This window comes from Perissodus microlepis, chromosome 12 (assembly GCF_051167445.1).
Source record: "Perissodus microlepis isolate ML-2025 ecotype Zambia chromosome 12, ASM5116744v1, whole genome shotgun sequence".
NCBI classification, from domain to species: Eukaryota; Metazoa; Chordata; class Actinopteri; order Cichliformes; family Cichlidae; genus Perissodus; species Perissodus microlepis.
In genome coordinates this window covers 1273254-1300968 of record NC_140472.1, presented here as the reverse complement: position 1 = coordinate 1300968, position 27715 = coordinate 1273254, and the positions used below count along the sequence as shown (strand labels likewise).

At 40.4% G+C, this 27715-nt stretch overlaps 1 protein-coding gene across 2 annotated transcripts in view; it reads right to left on the bottom strand.

Annotated features, from left to right (window-relative positions):
* The window catches only part of stxbp1b (syntaxin binding protein 1b), a 37332-nt gene extending 12994 nt beyond the window's left edge, over nt 1-24338 (bottom strand). For both annotated transcript variants that reach the window (XM_084947545.1, XM_084947546.1), the window contains exons 1-11: nt 24242-24338; nt 12439-12488; nt 12236-12317; nt 10129-10205; nt 9638-9716; nt 7458-7561; nt 6627-6775; nt 4506-4590; nt 3869-3999; nt 3611-3718; nt 3418-3478 (exon numbers count right to left, since the gene is read on the bottom strand). In XM_084947545.1, coding sequence (XP_084803671.1) covers nt 3418-3478; nt 3611-3718; nt 3869-3999; nt 4506-4590; nt 6627-6775; nt 7458-7561; nt 9638-9716; nt 10129-10205; nt 12236-12317; nt 12439-12488; nt 24242-24278 — 963 coding nt within the window. In that variant the 5' untranslated portion in view covers nt 24279-24338. The remainder of the gene's footprint in view (nt 1-3417; nt 3479-3610; nt 3719-3868; nt 4000-4505; nt 4591-6626; nt 6776-7457; nt 7562-9637; nt 9717-10128; nt 10206-12235; nt 12318-12438; nt 12489-24241) is intronic.
* Between the last annotated feature and the right edge of the window lie 3377 nt (nt 24339-27715).

The window sequence follows — 27715 nt, the reverse complement described above, 5'->3', positions numbered from 1 at the left end:
AGAGAAAAAACATTTTTTTAAGGCAGCCAGTGATTGAAACACCAAAGATTTGTACAGTAGTATCAGCCAAAACAGGCAATATCCCACTACAGGCAAGACAGGCTATTCAATTTTATTTTTATAGGACCAAATCAAGCACCTCAAGGTGATTTATACTGTAAGATAAAGAACTTACAATAATGCAAAGCAAACAGAGAAAACCGCACCAATCACATGACCCCCTCTGAGCAAGCATTTGGGTAACAGTGAGGAAAAGCCTCCACCAGAACCAGGCCACGGGAGGGGAGGCCACCAGTGCATCATGTGAAGGTGACGCAGTGCTATAAGGTCACCAAGATAAGGTGGGGCGTGGTAGCTTTTATGTGATGAGAAGGATCTGAAGTTTGAGTCTGGATTTGACAGGGAGCCGATGAAGAGGAGCTAATATGGGAGAAACATACAGTCTCTTTCTAGTCCCTGTCACTATTCTTACTGGAATCAATGCAGACACTGGAAATCCCTCATTCCTTGCTACATAAGCACAACTGAGAGTGAACGATCATTTTGGCTGTTGGCAACAACAGGGCTGGACTGGTAACTGGGACACAGTGCAGAAGAGCTTGTGGGTCAATATTAGAGATGGCACGATACCACTTTTTTATGTCCGATACCGATATCATAAATTTGGATATCTGCCGATACCGATATGAATCCGATATAGTGTGTTTTAATCAATAAAACGTTTTTTTAATATCTTGCTGCTTTTTGTATAAGTTCAAACTCAAGTTTAAATAAACAACAACACTAAAGCTATTCTGTTACACCTGTATGTAAAAAATACACTGCGCCCAAAATATTTCATAGTTCAGCAACACTGATCAATCTAATAAACTTAAACCTGCTCCATCCTCCCTATTCTGGTATTTTAAAGAGTACTTAGCAGAAATATTAAGCAACCTAACTAATAGGGTTGCAAACTCCCAGCAAAAAAGAAAATAGGGAACCACCCTCCACCTCATGATGCTTAATCGATGTAATCAAATTTAATTTGATGCAGTGTGGAAAAGAAAATGCACAGAAATAAATTATTTTTCAAGAATAATTAAATAGATTCAACATCTTTCTTCAACAGAACTGCACAGATGGTATCTTCCCAAAGGAAAAAGTACTATAGCTTACTATATTAGACTTAACAGTTACTATATACAGTAATGGACTTCTATATATTTTACATCAGATTAAAACTTTGGGTGTAAGATTCAGATAATTATTTATTAAAAGCTCGACATTTTAAATGAGAATAAGAAAGAAAAGTATGTCTTTGTGCCCCCTTCTCCCTGTTCATGCCCTATCGGCCCCCCTGGCTAAACTTTGCTAGATCCGCCCCTGCACAGTTACCAGCCGTCAGCTGCGTAGAAAAAGATCCTGGTGTAGAAAGTAATATTAAATAAATTCTAACAACAGCTTATCAAGCTTAAACGTGCTGCTGTTGTTCAGCCGCTGGTTTCCACTTTCTGGTGCAAAGTGGACCAAAAACAAACAAGAGAGACGATCAGCTGATCATTGATCAGTTTCATGATTGAAGTAGCAGCAGGAGAGGGAGGGGGAGAGAGAGGCAGTCGCTCCATATATCGGTTGTTAAGCTTAACGTGGGAATGCTTTACAAACATTCAGAGATGAACTTACACACTTGCTTTACTTCTCTCTGGGAAAACTTCCTCGGAGATGAAATGCAGGTTTGGTAGCGAGGCTACAAACACACACAGCCACTCTATCACGTGACCACACTGCTCGAACGTGCTACGGTTATGAGCCGAGTTACGCCGTGTAGCAAGTTTTGTGAGGTGCTTTTTTGATATTTAATGGATCGATTACATTTTTTATTTCTCTCCGATATCCGATCCAGTAATTTGGGTCAGTATCGGACCGATACCGATACGTAATATCGGATCGGTCCATCTCTAGTCAATATCATTTTTGTTTTCTTTTTTGATATAGCCTACATGCCGGCTGGAAGAGCGCACTGGCACCATGGGTGCATGAAGCAAGAACGTACTGAGGAAGACTAGTTTTGCGTCATTTAAAGTGGAATGTCCTGATGTCCCTGAGTCCTGTGGTTGAGAGCGAGGGCTCAGCTGACTGCCCTCTTTTGCTGCTAACAATGAGCCAAACTGCAGAACACACTGATGTGACACTAATGTCACAGCACCATACTGATCAGTGTTATTTATGCTGGAGAGCTAGTTAGCTAACATTATTACTGATAGCCAAAATGCTTGTTCACCCTCATTTTTGCTACTGGACCTAATGAGGAATGACGGGATTCAGGTATCTGCACAAGAAGTGTTGCAAAAGCCAAAGCACGCAAATTCATGAATTTGTCAGTAGAGAGGTTGCAATCAAGCAGGTGTAAATCCACAATGGATTAGGAAAGAAGTGCATTGTTCATTTTGACAGTAATGTTGAAACAGTTTGAGGATAAAGCTGAACTTGTCATTTTAAGTCAACTCCCACTGCAGCTACACACTCTGCAAATGCCTCGTGTTGTTGGGTCAGAGAGACAGCTCCTGAGACAGACCTGTCTTATTGTGTCTTTTGATGTAACATGCATCTTAGCCATCGCCATGACTACACCCACTGCCTTCTGATTGAATGCATGTTTCTGCAACATCCTTGTACCACACAACCCTAACCTTTACACCACACTCGTGTTTAGTAGTAGTAGAAGTACAATTTCACCAACTAACTTACACAAGGCAGCCATTGGAGCTGAATTGCAATAACAACTCCTTTTATCTCCACATAGACTTAATATAAATATTATTTCACGTTTGATCTACAAAATTTTGAGTTTATTTGCAAAATAAACCATAACTTTTTTTTCTGAATGTGTCTAATACTCCTTAGTAGAGTAATAGTTGTGAGTAAAGTACAAGTTTACAGCTCAGTTTATTGCGTACACATCGATATATGTTTGTGAATATTTTTCCAGTAACTGAAAATCCTATTTGAAGCGGCAGGCAGGAGCTGCAGGACTGAGAGGAGGCAGAGTAAAGTGGCTTTAATGCTGATTTCAAAGAACAAAAGTTTCCAATTATGGATAAAAAATGAAGATTTTGTGCACATCGACAGTGGCTTCTTAGTGTGTCGTGCTTCTTACAGAGACACACAGAACAAATACCTTTCATCGACAAAGACAAGAGACTCACTAGTGTGAATGAAAGGTTATTAGTCAAATTAATAATGCTGACTTTTGATGACTAGCTCGATAACTCGACATATGAACTGTCTGAGAATCTTTGAGAATTCAGTGATTGGTGGTAGGAAGTGACTGAGATGAGTGAACAAATGTATGGTCATGTTGTTTTCACTGTAACTATGTGAAGGACAAACAGCGGATCCAGAAAGCCGAACACAGAGACACGCCGTGGCCTTTACCTTTTCTCCAGTGTTCATCTTTTTGCTGGCAGAGAATTCCTTGAGTGAGCGAGTCACAGCTCTGTGCGCAGTGAGACACAAAGAGGACACGTAAAAGAAAAAGTTCTCAGTATCCTGAGCAAGCACTGTAGTGACAGCAGGGACTGGTCCTTTGTTTGACTGCATTTGTGAGCAGGAGGTGAAAGCCACTTACGTCGACACCTCAGCGATGTGCTTATGTCTCAGACTCAGCCACAGATCGTCATCCTCGTCCAGCACTACCTCCTTCATCCTGGTTTCTCCCATCCCGCTGGTCTCAAACCTAACAGACACGTGTTAACAGACACGTGTTAACAGACTGCTTGATTTTCACATTGTCGCTATTATTTCTATTTGTGTGACCCAAACTTTCAGTCATAACATTAAAAAATACATGTGGCAGGTGTCAGACCTCCTTTAGTAGCATCTCTACCTGTAAACATCATCCTCGACACCCAGTAAGTCGTAGGCCATGGCTTGCAGTGTGAGCTCATGCAGGAGAGGTGACACGGGGTCAAAGCCTCGGTCCAGAATGAGCAGCTGAGTGCGAGACTTGTCGGGACCCTGGAGGCACCAGAGCATATACAAAACGCTGCTTTAACATGTAACACGCGTCTTTTTTCCAACAGCAATCAGTTTAACCTTTGGAAGAACTGAAGCAGCTTAGTTATCGCCCCAAGAACAATGACGTCTGTTTCATCCTCTGTGGATGGTTACCCACTCAACAGCGATGTAGTCGATGCTTGAGTCATGGGAGCAGTCCAGCTGATCTCCCCCAACACAGAAAACTAAAACTACACTGAGTGAAAATCTATTTACTATGTGAGTTTATTCTTTTCTTACTTAACTCTAATTAACACGTAATAGCTGTACAGTTCTTAATGCAGCTTGTAAAAGAACTAATGATCAATAAAAGCAACCTGGATGTTATGGCAGATTAGAGCTGGGTACGATTTATTAGAAATTCCATTGTGTGTAATTTCCTCTGTTTTTCGCTTGTTTCAGAAATGTCCACATATTTACCTTAATCTGGTTCTTCCATTCATTATCTAGTCATTTCACTTCATTACCTCTCCCAAGGTGGGGTCATCAGCTTTGTAGCCATCCAACTTCTCCTGAAGCATCTGAGCCAGAACTGCACAGTCTTTGTAGTCCCTAATCCAAACACACACAGGTATTCATTTATCCAGGTATTAGTTCATGCGCATTTTAAAAATCAAACAGCATGGAAGCGACAGCCAGGAAGAAAACATTTGGCTTATTTAGAAATAAGAGAAATCATCCAGAAATCAGATTCTAATAAAACAGTGTTGGCAAGAAGACGGTCATCCAAATTCAAGCTGTTAGAAAGCAAGATAGAGGAGGGGGCTGGGCATCTCAGACAGGAACCACAAGAAATACACAAAAACCCACAGTGTGATTCCTCCAGGAGGTAGGACAGCTCAGTGGGATGGAATAAGGATATCCTTGACAGGAATATCAACACATATCCCAGTCAGCAGATACTCAACTGAAATAATAGGCTGACAACAGGAGGATATTGATGTCACTTTCTCCACAATGCATGGAGGGTTCCACCCAAAATTACAGCATCACGTGGCTTTACAAGCAATGGAAAGACGCCAGCCTAAAGGACAACACAGAAGCTCTGATCAAGGCAGCACAAGAACAGATCCAGATAGAGACAGGAGTCTATCACAGGCACCAAGACCCAACCTGCAGGCTGCAGGCGTCCTGCAGACAGCCTGGTACATGATAGCAGGACGGGACGATGCAAGCTGAGTCAGCACTTGGATCAAGCAAGTGGACTACGAGAACATTTGTGCTGCATACATCCAAACTGGAAGAGTAGCTCCAGCATTTTCCAGGAACAAAAAGACCTATGTCCAGAAGAGTACAGTGTCAGTGCTCTTCTGCTAAACTGCTAAACCTCAGAACAACGCAAAGCCCTCAGGCCTCTTTGTCTTCTGGTAGAGTTTGCTTTGAGAAGGATGTGCACACCACCCTGTCCAGAAAGCAGAGGCAGCGACTGAAGTCCGATGGTTCACCTCCGATCATGTCTGAGGGGAAAAGGCCTTAACATCCAGCCTGTTATGTTAAAAGTCTAAATGTGCTTTTGCTAATAATGAAACATCTTCATTCTTGATCAGAGATGTAATCAAAGTACAAGTGTGATTAATGTGTTAGAATAGAAATGAGTGTGTGCGTAGACATGATCTAGACTTAAACGTGTGTGTGTGGAGGCAGGGAGTGAGTGAGAAAAACTGTATTGAGCATATTATGACTGACACACACACACACACACAGAAAAATCTTGTAAAGTGCATCATACAAAGACAGAAAATGAAATGAAGTGATATTAAAGTTTAGATTTTAAACTTTGTTTCAAATCATGTTTGTTGAAAAGTCAGAGAGAGGATGCTGAGGAGCTGCAGGACATCAGGATATCAGGTCATTATGTGTCAACAACAGTGAACGGATGTCACAGAGGGACTAAGGCCATCTCGAATGATGTAATGTTCAGAAGGACAAAAGTGCTGTGCAGAGGAGATAAGTCGTTCTTCCCATTCTTTTCTACAATATAAGTCAGGTCAGAAGATTGGAAATAAGAAGTTCACAGCTGGAATGTGAAGCACAGACCACACCAGAGGGATCAACCAGCTGCAAATTGGTTTTGATGGTTTTACTCTATTTTTCTCTGCTCATTTGTGCCGTGTTAGATTACAGATTCAAGAGACTTTGGATTTCCACTGTATTCCTGGGGGATTGAATTTCCGAGGAATGCTGCTAGATAAGGGAATCTTTAGATCTGGTTGTGCTCATGCTCTCCAAGCATTTTCCTCACAAAGATCAGAACAAAGTCAGCATCAGCTTGTAGCAGGCTGATAAGTATAATCCAAGTGCTTTGCTGCTGCTAAAGCCACAGTCTGCCACATTCTCCATTCTCCAGTTGTATTCCACCAGCACTGAGGGAACGGTCAGAACAGCACTGAGTCTGCTCAGGGCTCCTGATTTTTAATCAGAGGAGACAGGGTAGACACCCGGAGGAGAGAGGCAGTTAGTACTGGATGAATCCCCGTTGGCTCCATCCAAACTCTGCAGACCTACTGGGGCAGACCCACAGGATCAGAGATCACCACTTTTTAAATAGAGAGCCAGTTCAGTCTTTAAAAAAATCAAAAGGAGCTCACCCTCTGTATCGAACTCCTGGATACTCTTTCAGCGTGGCGCAGAGGGTGGCAATCTGTTCAGCACAACGCTCCAACATGTTATTCTTCACGTCAGCCTTGAAGGGGCTGTAGAAGTCCTGGAAAGCATCCACTTTATCCAGGGAGAAGACCTGACAACAGAAAACAGTACAAAGACGACACACAGTTGTAGAGTTTCCCATCTGCACCACAACACTGGATTTTAGACTCAGCAATACTCGATTGAAGTGCAGGGGTTCAGCTTTAATCGAACTGAATTTCAGCATTAAGCAATTAAAGCCATTTCTTTACATAGTGCCCAGTTTTCACAGGCTCAGAAATAACTGCACAATAACTGGGCTGACTATTTGATTGAATATTTAATATTGTATAGTGGTATACAGAGGCAAAACTACAGGATACATCCTCAACACCTCCCATGTGCACAGTGTTTCAGTGTTACAGCAGTTCCCAGTTTAATGCAGGCCTGAGTCTGGGTGGTTACTGGTGGTCTTATATAATCCTGAAATCAAACTGGTACCTTGTGAACCTTGTGCAAAGCTGATTCATCTCCTTCTACTCATTAATAATGCAACGTTCTTAAATCTGGTCATAAAGGTGTTACATGGTTTCAGCACAATCAGTTTTCTCTTCACTTTCTTGCAACATGAAAAGTCAACTTGTAGTTCAGTTCAATAAATCGTGGAAAGACAGCTGAGATTTTACTGACTATTCATTCATCTGTATTCAAATTATACAAACACAAAGATCTCAAAACACTCAATAAGAATATTGTTACCCATCAGTCATGACTGATGGTGGCCAGGATCTTACCTGAGACTCATAGGGCAGGAAGGCTATGTGGATCTCAGTCAAGGCCTTCATCGCTTTAGAAGCGCGAGATTTGGTCAAGAGTCCAAACAAAGAGTCTGGGATTGCTGCAAGCAATTGGAGACAAACATATTGGTTTACTTAGAGAAACTGTAGGTTTTACAAAGTAAGAATTAAATGTTTCATTTATTTTATCTGCTTGGCTCAACATGGTGTTTATGGTTCTGGATTCTGTTTCCTTTTCTGTCCAAAATACACATTTGAACAAAGGAGTGATTTTTTTTTTTTGAGTGAAGATTGTAAATAACCTCAGCCGCATTAAATCAGTCTTGGTGAAAGTATAATTAAGCACATGTAGTTTTTCTGTCCATATTTACAGTAATAATGGGCAGCTTATCAAAGTCAAACAGAGGAATACAAATATAGAAATTATTTTAAAAAATACAGCCAAAGATAAAAACACGTCATATTAATATGGATTAGGAAAGAGATGTCTCTCACGTTCAGACGAGTGAATACTTTGAATACTTTTTGGTTTCGGGGCTTGACTTCTGTCAAACATGTGACATTTGGAGCTCGTGTGTCTTTGAGTTACAGTAAACATTGTGCAAAGTTCACCCTGCTGTCAGGGTCACGTCCTTAATAAAGTGGCAATAAAAAGAAACACTTAACCCTTTAAGGCTTTCATGACCACATTGTAGATGGCTCTGTTCAGTCAGATGGAACTGGGACCCGCCTGCTCCCCGTTCTCACTAACTGGTGCTATGACTAATATGAAACATTACCAATGGATGTGTTCAGTCACAAAGATTAATCACAGCCACGTTTGGTCCATGGCAAATTAATAAAATTTGCTTGACACCACAGACAGATTTAATGGAAATGGTCAGTAGTTCAGACTGACCAGTTCTTAAGTTCCAAACAATGATTCCAATAAAATCCCGAGGAGGAGTTTGGAACGGTCTAATGCCTGGAAATGGTCAAATCAGCCCCATAAAATTGTAAATTTAATTCAGTTCAACTTTGGATCATCGAGCCAAAAGACTTTTTTTCCATATTTGGAATGTAACGTGTGTCATTCACCATAAACGATGCTAAAGACCTACTTCATTAATTAGGTGTTGCTATGGAGCCATGTTGCAATGACCATGTCTGAGTTTAATAAAACACACACATTTCCACCAGACCTGTGTCTGTGCGTGCAAACTGTCATGAAATTTGGAGAATGTGTCTGCCTTTAAAAACATAATTCACTTTGTAAAATAGCACTGAAGCAGATAAAGGGAAGAAAAGCCTGCACTGCTGTGGAGGTGTTTTATTCATTCAGCTTTCACAGGGGAGAAAAAACAACATGCTGCTGTGGAAGCTGGGAAGACATTACACATGCACAAAAACCAAAACACTCCAAAGGAATGGAAAAAAAGACATTCCTGCACATTTAACATAGTGAAATACTGTGATAGAGACATGTGTGGAGCATCTGTAGCTGTTTGGGGACCAGGATGTGTTCAGGGCCCCTGTTGTTGTCGTCTCACTCTGACTGTAACCACTCTGACCAAGCATGCAGTTTGGATAAAGACTCTTTTCCTGGTTTTTTTCAAATTAAATTCCTTTTTTGAAAAGGAAATGCAGGCGTACTAAATTCACGTGGATTTGCACGAGTTAAATGACTGTGACTTTGCCCACTTGTGTACAAAGCACAGCTGCAGTGTGGCGTGTTGGACTTTATTAAAATGTGTTTTCAGTATTGTATGATCTACTATTTTGGACTAGCAGAGGTGTTTATTAGTCATAGTGACTCCTCAAAGAGCCATTTGCACTATTAAAAGCTGCTAATTATTTTACATTTTGTAAAACATAAAATTTTAGGATATTTTACTTTCAGTTACATTTATTCAGTTGTATTTATCTCCCAATGGAAAAAAAAAGACAAAACAGCATCATCCAGCCAGTAACAGCTGCAAAACTACACTGACAGATGAAAAAATACAGAAACCAAAGACACCTGTGAAGATTTTTAAATACAGTAAACGTGCTTCGAGTTAAAGAGAGTAGTGTTGGATATCCTGATATGGTCTTAACCTCGTTATATAAAGTGTCCTGAGACCACATGTGTTATGACTTGGAATTATATAAATAAAACTAAATCGTGTATGTTGTGGGTGTGATTTTGGTCTACTCACTGTCAGTGAAGAAGACGTGGGCGGCTTTGTACCTCGGAGTCCGAGGGTCTCTGAAGTCCTCAATCACACCCTCGACAGACTGAAAGAGCAAAGACGAACTGAATAATAATTCATTGCTACATTGTTGAGTGAGTTACATATCACTGAAAGCAAACATCAAACTAAATGTATTGTAGTAAAGGATTCAAATCAAAGGAAAGTGTCATTTCTAATTTGATGGACAAACATTTGCAATGAAGAAAATCACATAATGAGGCTGTAGAGCAGAGGTGTCCAGCTCCAGTCCTCGAGAGCTGCCGTCCTGCAACTTTTAGATGCATCGCTGCTCCAACCAGCTGAATCAACGGTTATCAAGTTTGACAAAGGCCTGGTAACAAGCCACCCATTTGATTCAGGTGTGTCGGAGCAAGGATGCGTCTAAAAGCTGCAGGACAGCAGCCCTCGAGGACTGCAGTTGGACGCCCCTGCTGTAGAGGAACTGCTTTATTTACCTCGTCTGAGGGTGTGATCAGGTAGATGGCCTCCATGCTGGGCAGAGGTTCACGCCGCTTTGTTATATCTTCGACAACTGAAGTGGATAAAGAGCAAGGTCAGTGCGTTCATCAGGCTGGTTAAAGTCTGAGATTTTGGTATGATCTCATATCCCAATATAAGACATTTATCATCCCAACAACGATATATAATCACAAATCAAAAAATGATATAGCAACATGACATTTGGTTGTTTAGGAAGAGGGGGAAGATTTAGGAGTGACGTGTTGTCTTGTGTAGTTAGTGTGTAGTGTTGTGGATAGTTTTGTGTTGTGTGTCAGAACAATGAGGCGACTGCTGTCTCCAGGTAGAAACAGGAGTGATACACCTGCTGCTGTCAGACCTGCAGGTATCAGGCTGTGATGTTGTACATATAATTTTAAAATTGTCAATTTATTTTTGCATTTAAAGTTATGAAACATGATTCATTAAACATGTTTGTGGTTGTTACAGTAAAAAATATCACTTTTTCTACTCGGATTTTATGTTTTTTGTCTGATTTTAGATCAGTTGTGTTAATACAGTATGTAAAAATGAAAACATAACTGTAAATTCAGACACGTGAGGTTGTGCTGAAAAGAATGATACCAAACAAGGCAAATAAATAGTTTGTAAAGGTGAAATGTAGAGGAAACATCAAAAGTGGTCAAAAACAGCCAATTATACCCTGGACCCCAGAGGGTTAAACATTTTTTTTATTTTTTAAGTAACGCAATAGTTACTTTTCAAGTAATTAATTACTTTTAGAATCTTGTAACTCAGTTACTAACTCAGTTCCTTTTTTTTGAAGAAGTAACTAGTAGCTATAATTAATTACTTTTTCAAAGTAACTTGCCCAACACTGCTGACTCGTGTGATTAAAGGATCCCCTCTTGGGGACACTCCCCCAGGACTTAAATCTGGGACTCTCCACCACTGGACATTAGAACTGACGAAGCTTGAAACGTCTTCAAGAAACTTAAAGAAGTGCAGACGCTTTTCTTTCCAAGCTCGTTAGTCTAATCTTATTGTTAACACTGTTAGAGTGAAATCGCGGATACAAGTGGCGGAAATTAGCTTTCTCCAAAACACCTCTGATATAAGTTTTGACGTTTTCCATTAAATGGATGGTTCTCAAATTTAACTTAATAACTGAGTTTTTCTTAATTTTAGACTAGTTGTTAGTGGAACGTTTGGTATGTAGCCCACATGCATCATCACAGCAGTACTCCCAAATGAGCTTCGTGTGATCTGCCTTTTGGCAAAGCAATTGGCTGGAAAAAGTCGACACATTCAAGGGATTTCATCACACCATCACTACCTGGTGCCATGTTTCTCACAGTCAAAGTACTATTTATTCAGCAATGTTCTGGTGGGAACGGATACCAAAGCCTGTCTTTAATCTGACATTTTTATTCAAAATGGTGAACTCATAAAAGACAGCTTTTTTTATTGGAACTTGCAAAAGTAAAAAACAATACTGGAACACACCTGTTGGTAGAATGCAACAAGGAACTGAAGAAAACAGAAGGCTTAAATACACACATGAGGACAATGAACAGGTGAACAGAATCTAACGAAAGACAAAGGGGGAAGTAAAACTGGCACATGACTGAGGGATTGGAAAGTAAGACAGGAAACAACAAAACACGTGAACACGTACACCGGGCATGGGATACTTAGGGAAGACTGAACAGCCAGTATTCAACAGACTGCTAAAAGAAACATGAACTCAAACTCTGGGACTGGATCACAACTACGAACATTGAACTCCAGCATGTAATTCACAACATAATTACAAGAACACTGGAAATCAATAAGAAACTTTAAACTGAGAACAGAGGAAAATAAACTAAACACTGGATCAACGACCGAGGAACCACACAGCTGATCTTATCCTTTTCTAATATTTCAATTACCTTGCAAAAAAATAAATTAATATAGAAATATTGTCACACTGTAAACACTGTTGGATACATTTAACTTAATTAGAAATTAGAGTTAAATTTGATTTATTTAAAACAGATTAAACTAACTACACAGCTACAGGTCAAGTGAGCTGGGCGTGGCTGGGTTGGTAGTACTTACTAGTGATTCCCTCAGACATGATGTCTGTCATCTTACAGCAGGAGGACACCATCCTCATGCTCAGCTTGTCCACCACCAAAACCTATAATAAAATCACACATAGCAAAGGAAACTACTATATCTGATATTTAATGAATGTCTTTGTTTATCTTTGAATCACAGATATCCAACTTCGTATGAATAATGATGTTAATGACAATTACCTTCCATTTTCCTTTTTCTCTTGCCTTCTTGATGACGTTGTTCATTACCTCTGTAAACAAAATATTTTGTGTATATTGTACAGTTCAATCAAGAGTTAGAGCATTTTCACACATCAGGTCATAAATCTGCCAGTTGCCCATTTTTGATATTCCAGTCTTAATAACTAACAGACTAGTTTGTGCAAACCTAGAAAATCTGCTGCCTCATCCAGTCTATTAAGTGTTCGGCTGTTGTTGCTAAATAAAAAAAAAACAGCTGAACTGAAATTGAAATTTTCCAACCTACAGTTCCATTGTGCTGGGCCATATTATACCGTTCACGGTAATGCCGGTACAATGTTAGGCAACGATAAGAAAATGAAATATGGCGATAGAATATGGGTAAAACCCGCATGTGCAGTGCCTTTGTTTTCATACGCACATGGCCGAAAAAGCATGGCAGCAACGGAGAATGAGAATGGAGAAAGCAGATCGTTGAGTGAAACGGATGAACCAGAATAGGTTTGTAAAAATGGTGCCACTTCAGTGATGTGGAACTGGTTTGGTGTTTGTCCGTCAGATCGTTCAGGTCCCAAAGTCAAACGAACACTGCAGCGTCACTGAGAGTTAAAAACTGTCTAAATTCTTTCATCTTTAAAAAAACGATCAGCATTGCTGCTTTACCAGGTGTAACTATGAAGTTTAGCATCCAGGCATCCATGAAAACAGAATTTATTACATTTAACGGAGTTAGAAGTTAGCAGGAGGTTAACGGAAGTTAGCTCGCTAGTTTCGCTAGTTACCTAAGCATGATATAGCATGTTCTGACTGAGAGATTTCTGAAAAAATTCAAATGTACAGCTCTGCTATCACTTCCAACATAAATGAAGACAGAAAACTAAACAGCAGTGTGTCATGGTCCTGGGTCGAGCGACCCAGTGTTTGAGTTTTATGTATCTTTTGTATTCATTTGTGCCTAGCTTAGTTCACCTAGTTAATTTCTAGATTGCTGTTTAGTCTTGTTCCTTAGTTGTTTATGTCATCTCCCCCTGTACTAAGTCTCCCTGGTTCATGCGTCACGTCTGCGTGGTTGTGTTTAGTTCATGTCATGTCTGATCTCCATGTTTCCTGTTTTACTTTGAAAGTCTGTATTCAATGTCAGTGTATTTAGTTTCACCTCTCCTGTCGTTAGGTTCATGTGTGTCAGCTGTGCTCCCATGTGTGGCCACTTCCCCTGATCATCCCTCATGTGTATTTAGTCTCTGTGTTTCATGTCGTCTGTGTTCCCACCCTCCATGTTGTCACAGCCAGTCCTTTGTATTCATAGTTATGGTTTCCTGTGTCTTCATAGTTTATCCTGGTATCACTTTCCCAGTTTAGTTATAGTTTAGTTTTGTCACTGTGCTTCTGCCTTGTTTGCACTCCTTGTCTTCAGCCACAATAAAGGCTCGCTTTTTGTTCGAACTCAGTTTCGTGTCCACGCCTGTGTCTGCACCTGAGTCCTCCACACACTCTCCACACGGTCTGCCATTGCGACCGTGACAGCAGTGATGTTTGTAAAGTTACTGAAGTTGGGCTAGCTGGTATATAACGATGTGCTACGTGATCGCTAGCGACACCGCTATGTTAGCATAACATAAACAGTGAAGCTGCAGGATTTAAGCTAACACTTTTCCACTCGATAAAATTAAACGTGAGGGTTCCTGATGGTTAGAGACAAATACAGTCGCATGGCAGGATGCTGTAAACGGACCAAACTTCAGTCAGGAGAACAACTGAGATAATCCATCCACAATACCAGGTTAGTCATTCATATACTGCAACAACATGGGAACAGAGCAGCTGTGATAGAATACAGCATTAATGAATCAATGGTACAGAAGTGGAGGAAGCAAGAAGAATGAGTTGAATAAAGTTTGATTTATCTGACTGCTTTGTTTCGCTTAATGTGTCTTATAATCCCGTGCAGCTTATGGTCCGAAAAATACGCATTTGACTTTTTTATTTGGCACACTGCAGTTTAATGTTGCAAAGCACCTCTTTTTAACTTCAGTGGATATGATACATGGTTATGCTCAGGATACGTCAGCCCATTTCTACTCGAAATGCCTTTTGGTTAAACTTTCAGCAAGGATTTTGCATTTGCACTGTTAAATTTTTATATAGGTTTAATGCACATAAAACAGCTGCTTGTTTAAGTGAAAATAAATGGATGGGGTTTTTTTTGCGCTGGCAAAGTTGTGGAGTTGCATTTTGTCTCGCATCAATTATATCGTCAGTTATATCGTTATCGCAAATTTTCAAATCTATATTGTGATAAATATTTTTGGCCATATCGCCCTGCTCTAATTGTGACTTCTGTCCACCTTGGCTAAGTTTGGTCTTATAACAGAAATGTAAAATAAAATCTGGAGAGTGCGGTGTAGTTACAGTTTTGAGCGTCTTCAGAGAAGCGGCGACCACTGAACATCACATAGACATAAACGAGTATGCTGAGACAGTGACATATGCATTGGAGATGCCACCATCATCAAAACTGTCACAACATGCGCTAACCAGAAGCCATGCTTTACTGCAGGCGTTCAAGAACTGCTGAAAACACAGGTTGGTGCCTTCAAGGCCAACGACGAGGCAGCGCTCAGACTGACAAGACCCGATCTGTGCCGGGGCATCAAGCGAACAAAGCCTGAGTGCTCAAAGAAAGTCAGTGATTACTTCGCCTGCTCAAGAGATTCTCAGCGAATGTGTCAAGACATCCAAGCCATCATTACAAGGCCCCACCTCTCTGCCAGAAGCACTTAATTCATTCTACGCCAGGTTTGAGACTCAAAACAAGGAGCCAGCACAGAAAACCACCCCTCGGCAGACAAACGAGTGCTGTCCCTGTCCACGATGTGAGAAGGAGTCTCGCTAAAGTCACCCCACAAGCTGCTGCACCAGACAATACACTGTCCTCACAGCCTGTGCTGATCAGCTGACTGACGTCCGAGCAGACGTCTTCAACATCTCCCTGAACCAGTGGTTCTCAGTCTTTTTACATCATTCCTCACATGGCAGAAATATTATCCCCCCGAAGGATTCAATGAATCCGTCAGTAATTTTTGTTTTAAACAAACAACTTTCATTTCAAGCAACTATTTGTAACTTTTGTCACTCGACTGCTTCATTCGTCTGCAGCACTTCTTCAAAAAAGCAACAAGTTAAACAGAACGTGAACATCGCCAAACATGGAAAAATAAAGTTCAGTCTTAGTCTTATAAAAACAAAAGATCCAGAAACTGGTGAGCAGAGATGAAAAATCTATAATTTAGTGAGAGTTTAATACTACTCATTGTTAGTGGCTGCAGGGAGCCTGTTTTTGACTGCAGAGCTGCGGCAGGGCGTGATGGTGTGGAACAAATGGGTCTGCCTAAAAAACCAAAATACAGCCCGATAACTTTCACTTACAGAGGTCGTGCGAAACAAATCAATCAAGTCCAACTTCACGTCCATATCGTCCAGCTTTTTGATCAGTTGTCTCCTTTCAATATCAAACAATTCAATAAAACGTGTTCTATTGCTTCCTGTTCCCTGCTGCAGCCACACTCCCCTGTACAGTGTTTACCTGTTAAAAACAATGTGCTATTTAAACCAGTGTGTCCGAATCTCAGTCGAGATATAATCGTCTCCTCTCTCCTGTTTCGGCCTGTACTTCTCATTTCCCCCACCTTTCTTTGGATTTTATACAACCATCGCCTTTCCTCTCCTCCTCCCACTGCTTCTGCCACCTTTCCTTCATTTTGTATCGTATTCTACTCTTGAGCTCCGTCCTACTCACACTAATATCCATATCTACCATCGGTCTCCTCGTTGCGACTTTTGCTGTCCTATCTGTTTCATTCCCTTTAACTCCATCATGCGCTGGTACCCATAAGAATGTGACCATAAGCCCCATCATAACAAGTCTGAACAATGTTTGCTGGATCTCTATCAGAATGTCAGTCTGCAGTCTGAGTGACTGTCTTGCAGACTGGCCAGTGATGAGCTCGAGTCTGAACTTATCACAGATCTTAGTGGTTTTGTTTCTTCAACCCACTGGACTGCTAACAATATTGAAACCATTTCTCCTGTGTACACTGATAAATCGTCACTGATCCTTTTCCCTACCTTGATATTAAATTCAGGAACTATAAATGCTATCCCGCTTTGGTTGGCTGTATTCTTTGATGCATCTGTGTAGATTTTGACTATAATGCTGATTAATATATTCCTGTGCTGTATGTGAATGTAAGATAAACCCCTCTCCTTGGTCTTTTTGTTTAACAATGTGAAATCTGCTACTGCGTCAGGGAGCATCCATGGTGGTATTGTAGGCAACGGTGCTGTTTGACATGTTGATCTTGTCCAGGTTAAGTTCAGCTGCTTTCTGTCCCACTGTCCACCCAAAGCTCTTCAATTGCGTTTTCTCTTTTTCTCAGCACGGTTGGAAAACAGTTTTTGTCGGATGATCCTGACCATGTCCTTGTAAACTTGCCCAGTAATTCAATGTCAGTTGCTCTCTTCTTATTTGTAATGGCATTTCCCCCATTTCTACCTGTAGTGCTGCTGCAGATGTTGTTTTGAATGCACCTGAGCAAAGTCTTAGCGCCTGATATTAGATACTATCCAACTTACGAAGACTTGTTCTGGCAGCAGAATTATATACTACACACCCATAATCCAATACTGACCTAATCAACCCAGTATATAAAGCTTTTAAAGATTTCCTATCAGCCCCACAGTCAGTTCCCACTAAGCACCTCATTATATTTAACACTTTCTTGCATCTGTCTATTATTTTCTGAATATGTACAGTCCATGTCACCCTTTCATCAAACCACAACCCCAAAAACTTAAATTGTTTTACCCTTTCTAATGCTTGTCCATATAATCTGACCCTGATTTCAACACCAACTCTTTTTCTTGTAAAAACCATTATTTAGTCTTATCAGCTGAGAATTTAAACCCCCATTTATATGATCTGTGATTGCCGCCTGTACTTTCTTTACCAAAAAGTCTAACCGTCGTCCTCTTGCCCACTTCGCCCCATCGTCTGCAGAAAGTGAAAACCCCATCCCACCCTCTGTGTTCTTAAACACATCATTTATCAGCAGTGAAAACAATAACGGGCTAACTATGCTTCCTTGTGGCGTTTCCATTTTCTATTGGCAAACTCTCCGAATAACTCCTCCCAATCCTCACGATAACTTGCGCCCCACCTGTCAGAACTCTTTAGGAACCGCTGCCCTGAGCCAAGCTGCTGTGTCACAGACAGCTGCAGCCTCGGAGCTCAAAGGCTGCCGCCCACTAACACTTACTCCAATCATCATGAAGCGCTTCGAGCGACTAGTCCTGACTTACATCAAGAACCAGCTACAGTTTGCATACCAGTCAAAGCAAATCAACAGACGATGCGATCTCACTGGCACTCCACCTGGCCCTGTCACACCTGGATAACGCCCACGTAAGAATGCTGTTCACTGATTTCAGCTCAGCATTCAACACCATCATTCACCAACAGCTGATCAGCAAGCCTGCCCTGCTCGACACATCCACTGCAACTGGATCCTGGACCTCACTGATAGACCCCAGAGAGCACAGGTTGGAATCCGACACATCACACTGAGCACAGCCCCCTCCCACCCTGCAGGCACGTGTGCTGAGACGCTGCTGACCCACAAATGCACCTCCAGCTCCAACAAAAACTACATTATCAAGTTTGCAGATGACACCAGAGCGCTGGGACGATGAAGCTGCTGCTTACAGAGAGGAGGTGCAACAGCTGGCACTTTGGTGCAAGGACAATAATCTATCTCTGCATGTTGGCAAAACAAAAGCATTGCTGGTGTCACAGCAGACAGACCGCTGTTACTGACACCATCTGTTTGTTGTTTTCTTACCTTCTTTTTTTCGTTTAAGTAATCCAAGCACTTTATAAAGCACTTATTTATAAAGTGCTTTATTTATGAAGTGCTTTAAAATAGCCAGCACAGGATGAAAGTGCTGTACAGTAAATAAGACAATAGAATAAAATAAAACAACAAAAAAATAAAACACATAATGAATTAAAATTAAAACAGCCCAACATAGAATCAACTAAACTAAACACCAACATCTCACGTGGTGTCAAAGGTCAGGGTGAAGAGCTGGGCTTTCAGGAGTGATTTAAAAACAGGCAGAGAAGAAGCCGTCTGATCTCTAAAGGCAGCTCGTTCCACAGTTTGGGAGCTGCTACAGCAAAAGCACGATTTACGCCCAGTCCTGGGTACATGCAGGAGCAGCTGATCAGCTGACCTGACGGAGCGGGTGTATAAGGCTGTAGCAGCTCAGAGAGATAAGATGGGCCGAGGCCATGGAGAGCTTTAAAAGCAAATAAATGAAATAGGAGAAATGTGCTCAAACTTTCGAGTTCCAGTTAAAAGACGAGCTGCAGCATTTTGCCTCCTCTGTAGACGAGTAACCTATGAAGCACTGACCCCTTTATAAAGTACAGTAATCCAGCTGAGTGCTAACAAAGGCCTGGATCACTGTCTCAAAGTGCTGCTGTGACAGAATTGGTTTTATTTTAGCAGCTGCCAACGTGATTGAGCAGCTGGGGATTTTAATCTTAATGTTGACACTCGGAATGATTTGTCTCACAGTTCCTCAGTATAATAAATTAACATGATTTTATAAAGCATGTTACTGGGCTTACACATAACTGTGGACATTCTTCAGTGTTAATGAGTTCATATTAAATGTATTTATTTGCATCAGAACAATTAGGTATTTTATTTGATATCATGTTTCCAAGTAAACAAGCAGGAGCTTTCCTTCTATCTCAGACAGGAAAAACTAGAGAATAATTTTAACCTTCTTTGCATGTCCACTCTAGGTTCCTGCAGCTTTTAAGGTAAAGAAGAAATGTGGTGCTTGTTGGTGGCCTGGATCAATAAAGACATTCACATTATTAAAAGACAATCCTGCAGACTAGAACGGAGATGGATGAAGATGAATCATCATCACATACATCACCAAGAGATGAAAGCTTTGATGATCACATCAAGATTAAAGTTTCTAAACTTTTTTAAAGAATAAAATGAATCAAATCAAATGAAAAATTCTAACTCTTGATTGTTTTATTGATAATATTTTCCCATAACTTCTGTGTGATGTTTTCATCCTTGACTGCTATGATTACAGTCCACATTGCTATAAAAGTGACTTCTTTGTAGTTGTATTTTTACTCAGTTGTATATAGAATTTGTATTCTATTTTTATCCTATTGTATATTTTATTCTATTTTATTCTACTGTATATAGTATTTTATTTTATTCTATTCTCTTCTGTACAGTTGTGTACAGTCTATTATTCGTATTGTATTCTAATTTTTGCTATATAACTTTTGCACTGTCCACTTCCTGCTGTGACAAAACAAATTTCCCACGTGTGGGACTAATAAAGCTTATCTTATCTTATCTTATCTTATCTGTTATAGCTGTCTTCAGCCTTCTGAAACATGCAGTCAGAACAACATCTCAGTCAGGGTTTGGACAGTCCTGAGACTGTGCTTGTTAGGGTGATATCATAGCTCACTGTGTTGGAGCAATACTGATGAATGTTCTGTTCTTGTACTATGTGACCCAAGTGTAGCATTTAATATAGTGGATCATTACAGTTTCATAGAGAGGCTGTAGCACTGGGTCGGTATATCTACGACAGCTCTGCAGTTGTTTAAATCATATTTTGTATGTTTTTCCATATTCTGCAGCGGAGTCCCCCAAAGGTCTACATTGTATATGCTACCACTAGGTCACATTATACTGGCATATGACATTTAATAAGACTGCTGTACTGATGGCAGCTCTGCATTCCAGTGAGAGCCACTGATTGAGCTAACCTTTCCCACTTTATACACTGTCTAACAGATGTGTGCAAAGGTCCTGAAGTTAAACTAAGATGAAACAAAAACTGTTATTATTGGTTCAGAAAAGCTACATCGGGCATCAAGTCCTCTACAGGTCTTTTATGTATACATGTAAAATCAGTTGGGGGTAATTTTCCACTCTGATCATCTTTGAGAAACACACAAACATGGTCACAGACGTGCTGCTGCCACCTCAGGAATAATGCGAGGAGCCATTCAGTGCTGAATTTTAGTTACATTCAGGCATCACAGATGCTTTTATTTTGCTCTCGGTCAGAATATTTTTAATACTCTTGTAGCAGGTATAAATCAGAAACTATTCATTTGACATCACACTTTGCCAAATTGCAGCAAAGCTTATTATTTCACTGCATTCACTACGAGGATGCTGCTGACGTGTGTGCAGCCACCTGTCCCCTCACCTGATTGGTTAATGTACTTTGGATACTTTTATTGGACTTTTCAACTCTGAGCAGTCAAAGCACGTTTTGCTCTAAGCCATATTCACACATATTCAAACAGCATTTTGATTATCATGCAAACACTTACGCCGATAGATGCATAACAGCGAATCTTCTGTTTGAATCAGGTTTGATACTTGAACTTTCAAAATGGTCACAGCTCAGGAGATCTCCCACAGAAATGTAAGCACTGAACTGACCTCAGTGATTTTACGTGTTTGGCTGTGTGGATGTCAAATTTGTAACAGAAATCCTTTTTCAGAGCTTGTGTCTAATTTTAATTACAAATTATAACAATTTAACCACAAAATAGAAAATAATAGCACTGCAACGTGTATGAACAATACACTGATTAGACTTCAAAGTTATTTCCATATTTGCAGACCAATGATACGGGCGGTCCAACTTCACAAGCTGAAGAACGACTGTGGTTACATTTGGTGAATCATAAGCGTCCAAGCTTCTGGCACAGCTGTCGTGGTCCCCGGGTTTGAGTTCAATAGTCTTTCTAGTTTTGTATGTTTGTTAATCTTTGGATTCAGGTTCTGTTAAAGTTTAGTTTTCTTCTTTTCCCAGTTTGTTTTTGTCTGATATTAAAATCTAATGTTTGGCAATTTAAAACATTTCGTTATGAAGAATTTGTAAAAAACTAGAGCAGCGGTCTCCAACCTTTTTTGCGCCACGGACCAGTTTATGCCCGACAATATTTTCACGGACCGGCCTTTAAGGTGTCGCGGATAAATACAACAAAATAAAACTAGTACCGGTACCGAAAAAAAGAAGATTTATTCATAACACACGTGAAAAGACCCAGGAAAACCGAGTAAACGATAAAAACGATAACAAAATAACGCTGAAAACCGATAAAAACCCTGAAAACCATACATTTCACACCTGAGCCTCAACTCTCGCGGCCCGGTACCAAACGACTCACGGACCGGTACCGGGGGTTGGGGACCGCTGAACTAGAGAACTAGGAAGGGAAAAAAATACTGTTTACACAGAGACAGTAACACAAAGAGACATTTCTAAAAGATATTAGTTCATTCTTTTTTCTTTTCTTGTTTTTTAAGAAGAGCAAATCTAGTATAGATTTAACAGTATAGATTCTGTTAAAATGTGTCAAGGTTTCCCTTATTGGGGATTTAAGCACATGTCCAGGATGTGAGAATGAGCACAGAGAGACAGAGAGACAGGCCCATGCACTGCAATTGTTGCCTCTAATCTGCTCCCAATCCTCTTACCCCATCCACTACTCCCTACTGCCCACAGCTATTTCTAGGTTCTGTGTCAGCGGACGTGACATCACAGGAAAGCAGCATACATGGCTGCATCAGTGCACACACACACACACACACACACACACACACTGATAAACACAAACACTTGCTCTCCAAAATAAGTCTACATATCATGTTCCTCCCAAAGGTATCATTAAGCTTGAAGAGCTGCTGTTCAGCTGACATAAGCACATTGCAGTGACATGACAGTCACACAGTGAGGCCAGCCATCTCATGCAGGAATTTACAATAACTGTAAATGATCGATTTAGGCACATTATTTGTTACACAACACCTCAATGAGCCGATACACCTTTGTCAGGTAGACCAAGCTACATGACGAGGAAAGCTATTGTCAGAGATACACTACAGTGAAGTCAGTGAATAGTCCTGTTTATCCAATTAGTCCGCTGGATTAGGTGTAAGTGCCTGTGGAAGAACGGAGCACCGCCTGACGGGCAGCAGGCACAGTCGGCTGTTGCTTCAGTTCTTGCTCTCCTATCCACATGGATTCGCTGGATTTTAACCTCCTCTTTCCTGACAAACACTGTCATCATGTTGTACAGTGTGTTCATGAGAGACAAAGTTTTGATGTTTGGGCAACATAAACTAAATCCCTCATCTATGGTCATGACTTTGGTCTGCAGACAGAATAAGACAGATAACCTGTTGGGCACTCCCTCTGACATCACAGTCTCACTATCATTCATTCTGATGTGACCCTTCACTGCTCAGATTCACCTGGAAGTTTCTGGACTCCCAGACAGTCTCTCTGATCACGACACATTCTCAGATGAGAGCATGAATGCACTGTAATGTGAATACTTTGTTTTCTTCTGTTGAAGCATGTGTACATTAACCATCAACTGAAATCAACAATATTTATGCAGCTCAATATTACCATTAATTTCTCTGAGGATCCTCAACCAAGGCAGCTGTGAGCGTTACATGCTTACAGCTGTCTAATTCTCTGCATAGATTTCAAGGTTTAAAACATGAAATAAGCACCCAATGAAACTCGACATAGACGATTTTCAGGAGATGCTCATGAGAGCAGGGGACGAGTCTTTGTGTCGTAAATATTGTGACGCCTACACCTGTGCTTTCATCCTACGACTTTTCTTAGCAATTAAGTACTTTACAGTATTGCATTAGTATTTTTCTGAGCACTTCTTGCAGTGATTGTTACCTTGTGATTTTGTTTTTAAATAACACTTGATATTCGGTTGTTTTCCAGCATAGCTGTCTCATTTCCATCACAATCTAAACAATACGACTGTTTGACAGCAACTGTCTGATTTGTTTTTTGATTTTGTTTGATGAATTTCTTCAACATCCTTTAATTAGCCTAAATCTCTGCCTTTAAATGGAAATATGATCTGCATAGAGCTGTTATACTGGTCTAGAGTAAATATCAGACCTTTCCGTGTTCGTGTACTGCCATGTCACTGCTAACATGTATTTAGATTGTGACACTATTTCAATAACTTGCACAGTCACTATCCAAAGGCTTGATAGGTTGTAACTAGTTTTATTAATATGGTTACTCAATGAGTTAGTAAAGGCGCATCACTGCCAAGTTCACTGAACCTCCCTTTAGCCGTTTGGGTGCGTGCTGTTTTTGGAAGTCTAAAGATGCGCTGGTGCGATTTATTAAGCTCAACTAACACAAATCGAAAATCCGTTGTGAGTACAGTTTGGAATTACCAAACTGTACTCACAACTACCGTGGAATCAATGCACGAGGGGAAAAACAGGTCTGGGATAGTAAAGGCAGTATAAACTAAGGCTTCTTCGGTTATTGAGGCAGCCAGAGTCGGGTCTGTCCTCCTCCACCTCTGGTCTTCCCCAGAGAATTATGTCAAAGCATTTAATCCGCACAAAGATTAGCGCGACCGGATTTACGTCGGACCTGGGCTCCATGCTTTTACACTGACAACACAATAACGGGCAATAACGGCAGAATTTAGCAGAACACCAGCGAATAGTGCAATTAATTCACTGCCTGCGACACTTCGCGGCAGATGCTTTGCTCCAGTGATCCCGTGCGTCTTAGCGCACCAACATTTCATTAATAAAAAGTAAGGAGCAGCTCGGCCCCACGTTACAACAACAATCAGAATAAAAATAAGAATTAAATAAGAATAAAAAAATCTTACTTTCTCCAACAATGGCTTTTAGTCCCAGCGGTGCCATGATGCTCCCGTCAGTGCGCGTCCTGCTCTCCAAAGACAACCGAGTGGAGCTATTACTACTGTAAAGCTCATCATAGTAAGTAACACCCAGTCGTTCCAGTTAAATTCAAAATAAAAGCCTCCAGTTAGGCGAGCATAGCAAAACAGGCTAAACGGGAGAGAGAGAACCTCTCCGGAGGTTTCAAGTCAAATCATGCAGGCGAGCTGGTTTCCTGGTTTCCCTTTAACAAAATACTGAATAGCAAGTGCTCTAAAGTAAGTCAACTAATACATATCGACAACTCGTCCTTCATTCTAGATTTTGGAATAGGTAGAATAAAGTAAACTGAAAATGTGATATCCTGTAAGCTCTAGTTTGCCCCACCAAATAGCTTACAGGAGTGAAACTAACATGAAAATAGTCAAAAAGATGTGATGAGCAGAAAACGCTGAACTTCGCTGCACTGAACTGCAACATAAGTGTAATCTGTTTGGACACTTTTGACTTAAAGGGGCTATATTGCACACCAGGCAATATATTATTATAATTATTGTAATTATAATAATAATAATAATAATTATTATTATTATTATTATTATTATTGTTGTTGTTGTTATCATCATCATCATCATCATCATCATCATCATTATTATTATTATTATTATTATTATTATGAAAAATGTAAAGTAGGTGTTTTACTTGTGGATGTAAAAAATCTAGATTATCAGGTCAAGTTTTGTCCCTAAATTGTCATTTTCCCACAGACTGAAATTTAAGTACTTTTATTTTGAAACTCTGGAAAGCCGTTCGATTATGAGCCCTTACATGAAAATGAAATAATGGATCGGGGATAATAAATCAGTATTAGGTATATATAATGTGAGTTTATATCTAATGTACATCAAGAGTTACTGAGATGATTAAGGTATGATGGCGCACTTCGACACTTCTAGAAAACGGTGACTTTTCAGTTTGGTGTCCACGCGAGGGCAGTAGAAGACAAGTCAACGCTCTCACGCGTACTCAGTGCAGAGTTACGCGGAATAGTAGAGATGCTGCAGAATATACATTTAACTTGCGAGTTCAAATATCCACAAATGTGAGCCAGAAGGACAGATGAGAGTTTAATGTTTTATTTTGAAAAACAAATCATTTTACGACACTCTTTATTATTTATTTGTTTTATTTTTATTCGTAAAAATGCAATTTTCTACTGTGCTAACCAACCTTAACCAAATGTTTCACTCACCTTCAGTAATGTAGCTATTCCAGTATTGCTGTTGTGTTGTTTCAGATTTTTCGAAACGTGTTTATACTTATCAATTGTTGGTGTAGTGAAAAAATATAGTCTAAAATCAGGGGTCTCAAATGAGCTGTGGGCCGCTGCTGGCACTGTCGTCTCATTGGAGGGCCACTTTAGTGTTCAAGTAACACAAACAAACAAACAAACACCCACAAATATTTCTGAAAATGTTTTGTTTGTTTTTTAAAATTCAAATGTTGAACGTGAACACAGATTCTTTTCCTTCCCTCTTAACTGAAGCCTCTCTGTCTGTGCAGACACTTGGCAGCGCTTCTGCCATCATTTTGTTCGTATTTAACAAAATATGAATGCAGACACAAGTGTACACATTAGTTTGTGCATCGGCGTAACTTTGTGCTGAATATTGGGGGGGGGGGTCAAGATCGCTGTCTAAATAAATAAATAAATCTGGGTAAATTCCAAGATGATTAAACATGCAACTGTTTTACTGCTAATACCTGAAATGAGTAAAGAAAATCAACAGCCAACTTATTCAAGATAATTCATAATTTTATTTTTTTTTTTTGGGGGGGGGGGGGGGGGGGGCGTTTTGTGTGTGATTTTCTTGGGGGATGAAAACTGGTGTTTATGGGAGCAGTGTCAATCAGCAGAAGTTATGCTCAGGGGACGTTTATGTGGTTTCTTTGAGAGTGTGAGTCCATGAGATTGGTGAGTTACAAGACATTTCTTGTGTAAGAAGGAAAGAAGGATAGCCTGTCTGTTTTATCGCTGCACATCTTCCTTTTACACGTTTTATCAATTTGGTTTTTTTGCCTGTCCCGTTTGGTTCTTTAGCCATCAGAATTATTGTCTGGAGGCCAAGAAAGATGCCCAACTGATTTACTTTACCAAGTGGATCATCACAGCCTTGCCATATTGGTCCATTTGGTTGACCTTTGTTATTATTATTATTATTTATTTTATTTTATTTCAAGTTGTTACAGACGGGACAGACATGACTGGGGGATAAGAAAGGGAGAGAGAAAGAAAAACAGAGGGGAAGAAGGACCGTAAGAGAAGACACTAAAAAAAACAAGCAAAAAGGAAAACAAGCAAAAAGAGAGCAACACAATTAACACAATAAACATGACACCACAGCAATAACCTAGATAACTGTAACTAACAGTAAATACTAAATATTGAATGTTATTGTGTAGTACGCAACACAGACAAGTAAGAAATACGTATTTATGTCCATGTGCGTAATGTGCCACGGGTCACCCCAAGTCCAGCACCCTGAGGCTGTACGCTAAGTGAAAGGAAGGAGGCCGGGGACGCGTGAGTGTCAGCACCACAGTCCAGGATGAGACAACGAACATCCACGAATACATCAGGAAGATGAGCCCAACCGGCCGCGTGCTCAGTGAATACCTCAGGCAGCAGAAGCCCAGGAATGAGGAGGAAGAGGAGGAACCATCATGGAAGGACAGGCCCCTGCACGGTATGTACCACCGGCAGATAAAGGAGGTGGCTGATATCCAGAAATCCTACCAGGCTGGACAAAGCTGGACTGAAAGCCAGCACAGAGGCACTAATCATGGCAGCACAGGAACTGGAACGCCATAACCAAGTGTCCAGCATAGTATACAGAAACATCTGTGCCGAATATGGAGGGGATATGGGAATATGGGAGTCCTGAGGTCAAAATAGGAGACGCCCTCCAGCGTGGTGAAGAGTGACCGAGCTAAGATCCTGTGGGCCGAAATGATATTTAACGACAGTAATTTTAATATAGTTTTAGAGGCAGTAACATGAATTCTTCAAACTCATTTTGTAATAAAACTGTATTTTAACATTTTACTGTTTTCCTTCTTCTTCCATCTTCCATCAAACATTAATGATGGAAACAGTTGTTAATCAACAAAAACAGTGTAAAATTACAGAAACAATTATCCTTCAAAGCTTTTCTTGATCTTATGATCTTTTCCATCGAGGTCAAGGAAAAGGAAAATAATAATGGTGATTGTGTTGGCCTCAGGATTTCTTTGTATCATGGCTACAGCCCTGTGGTCGCGATTTGCTGCGGTTGGCGAACAGGGTGCATTACCGCCACCTTCTGGACTGGAGTGTGGCTCAGGCAGTTTATACGTCTATATTCTCATATAAACACCACTTGCTCTTAAAAACCCAAATATCGCCCTGCGTTCCTTTGTAA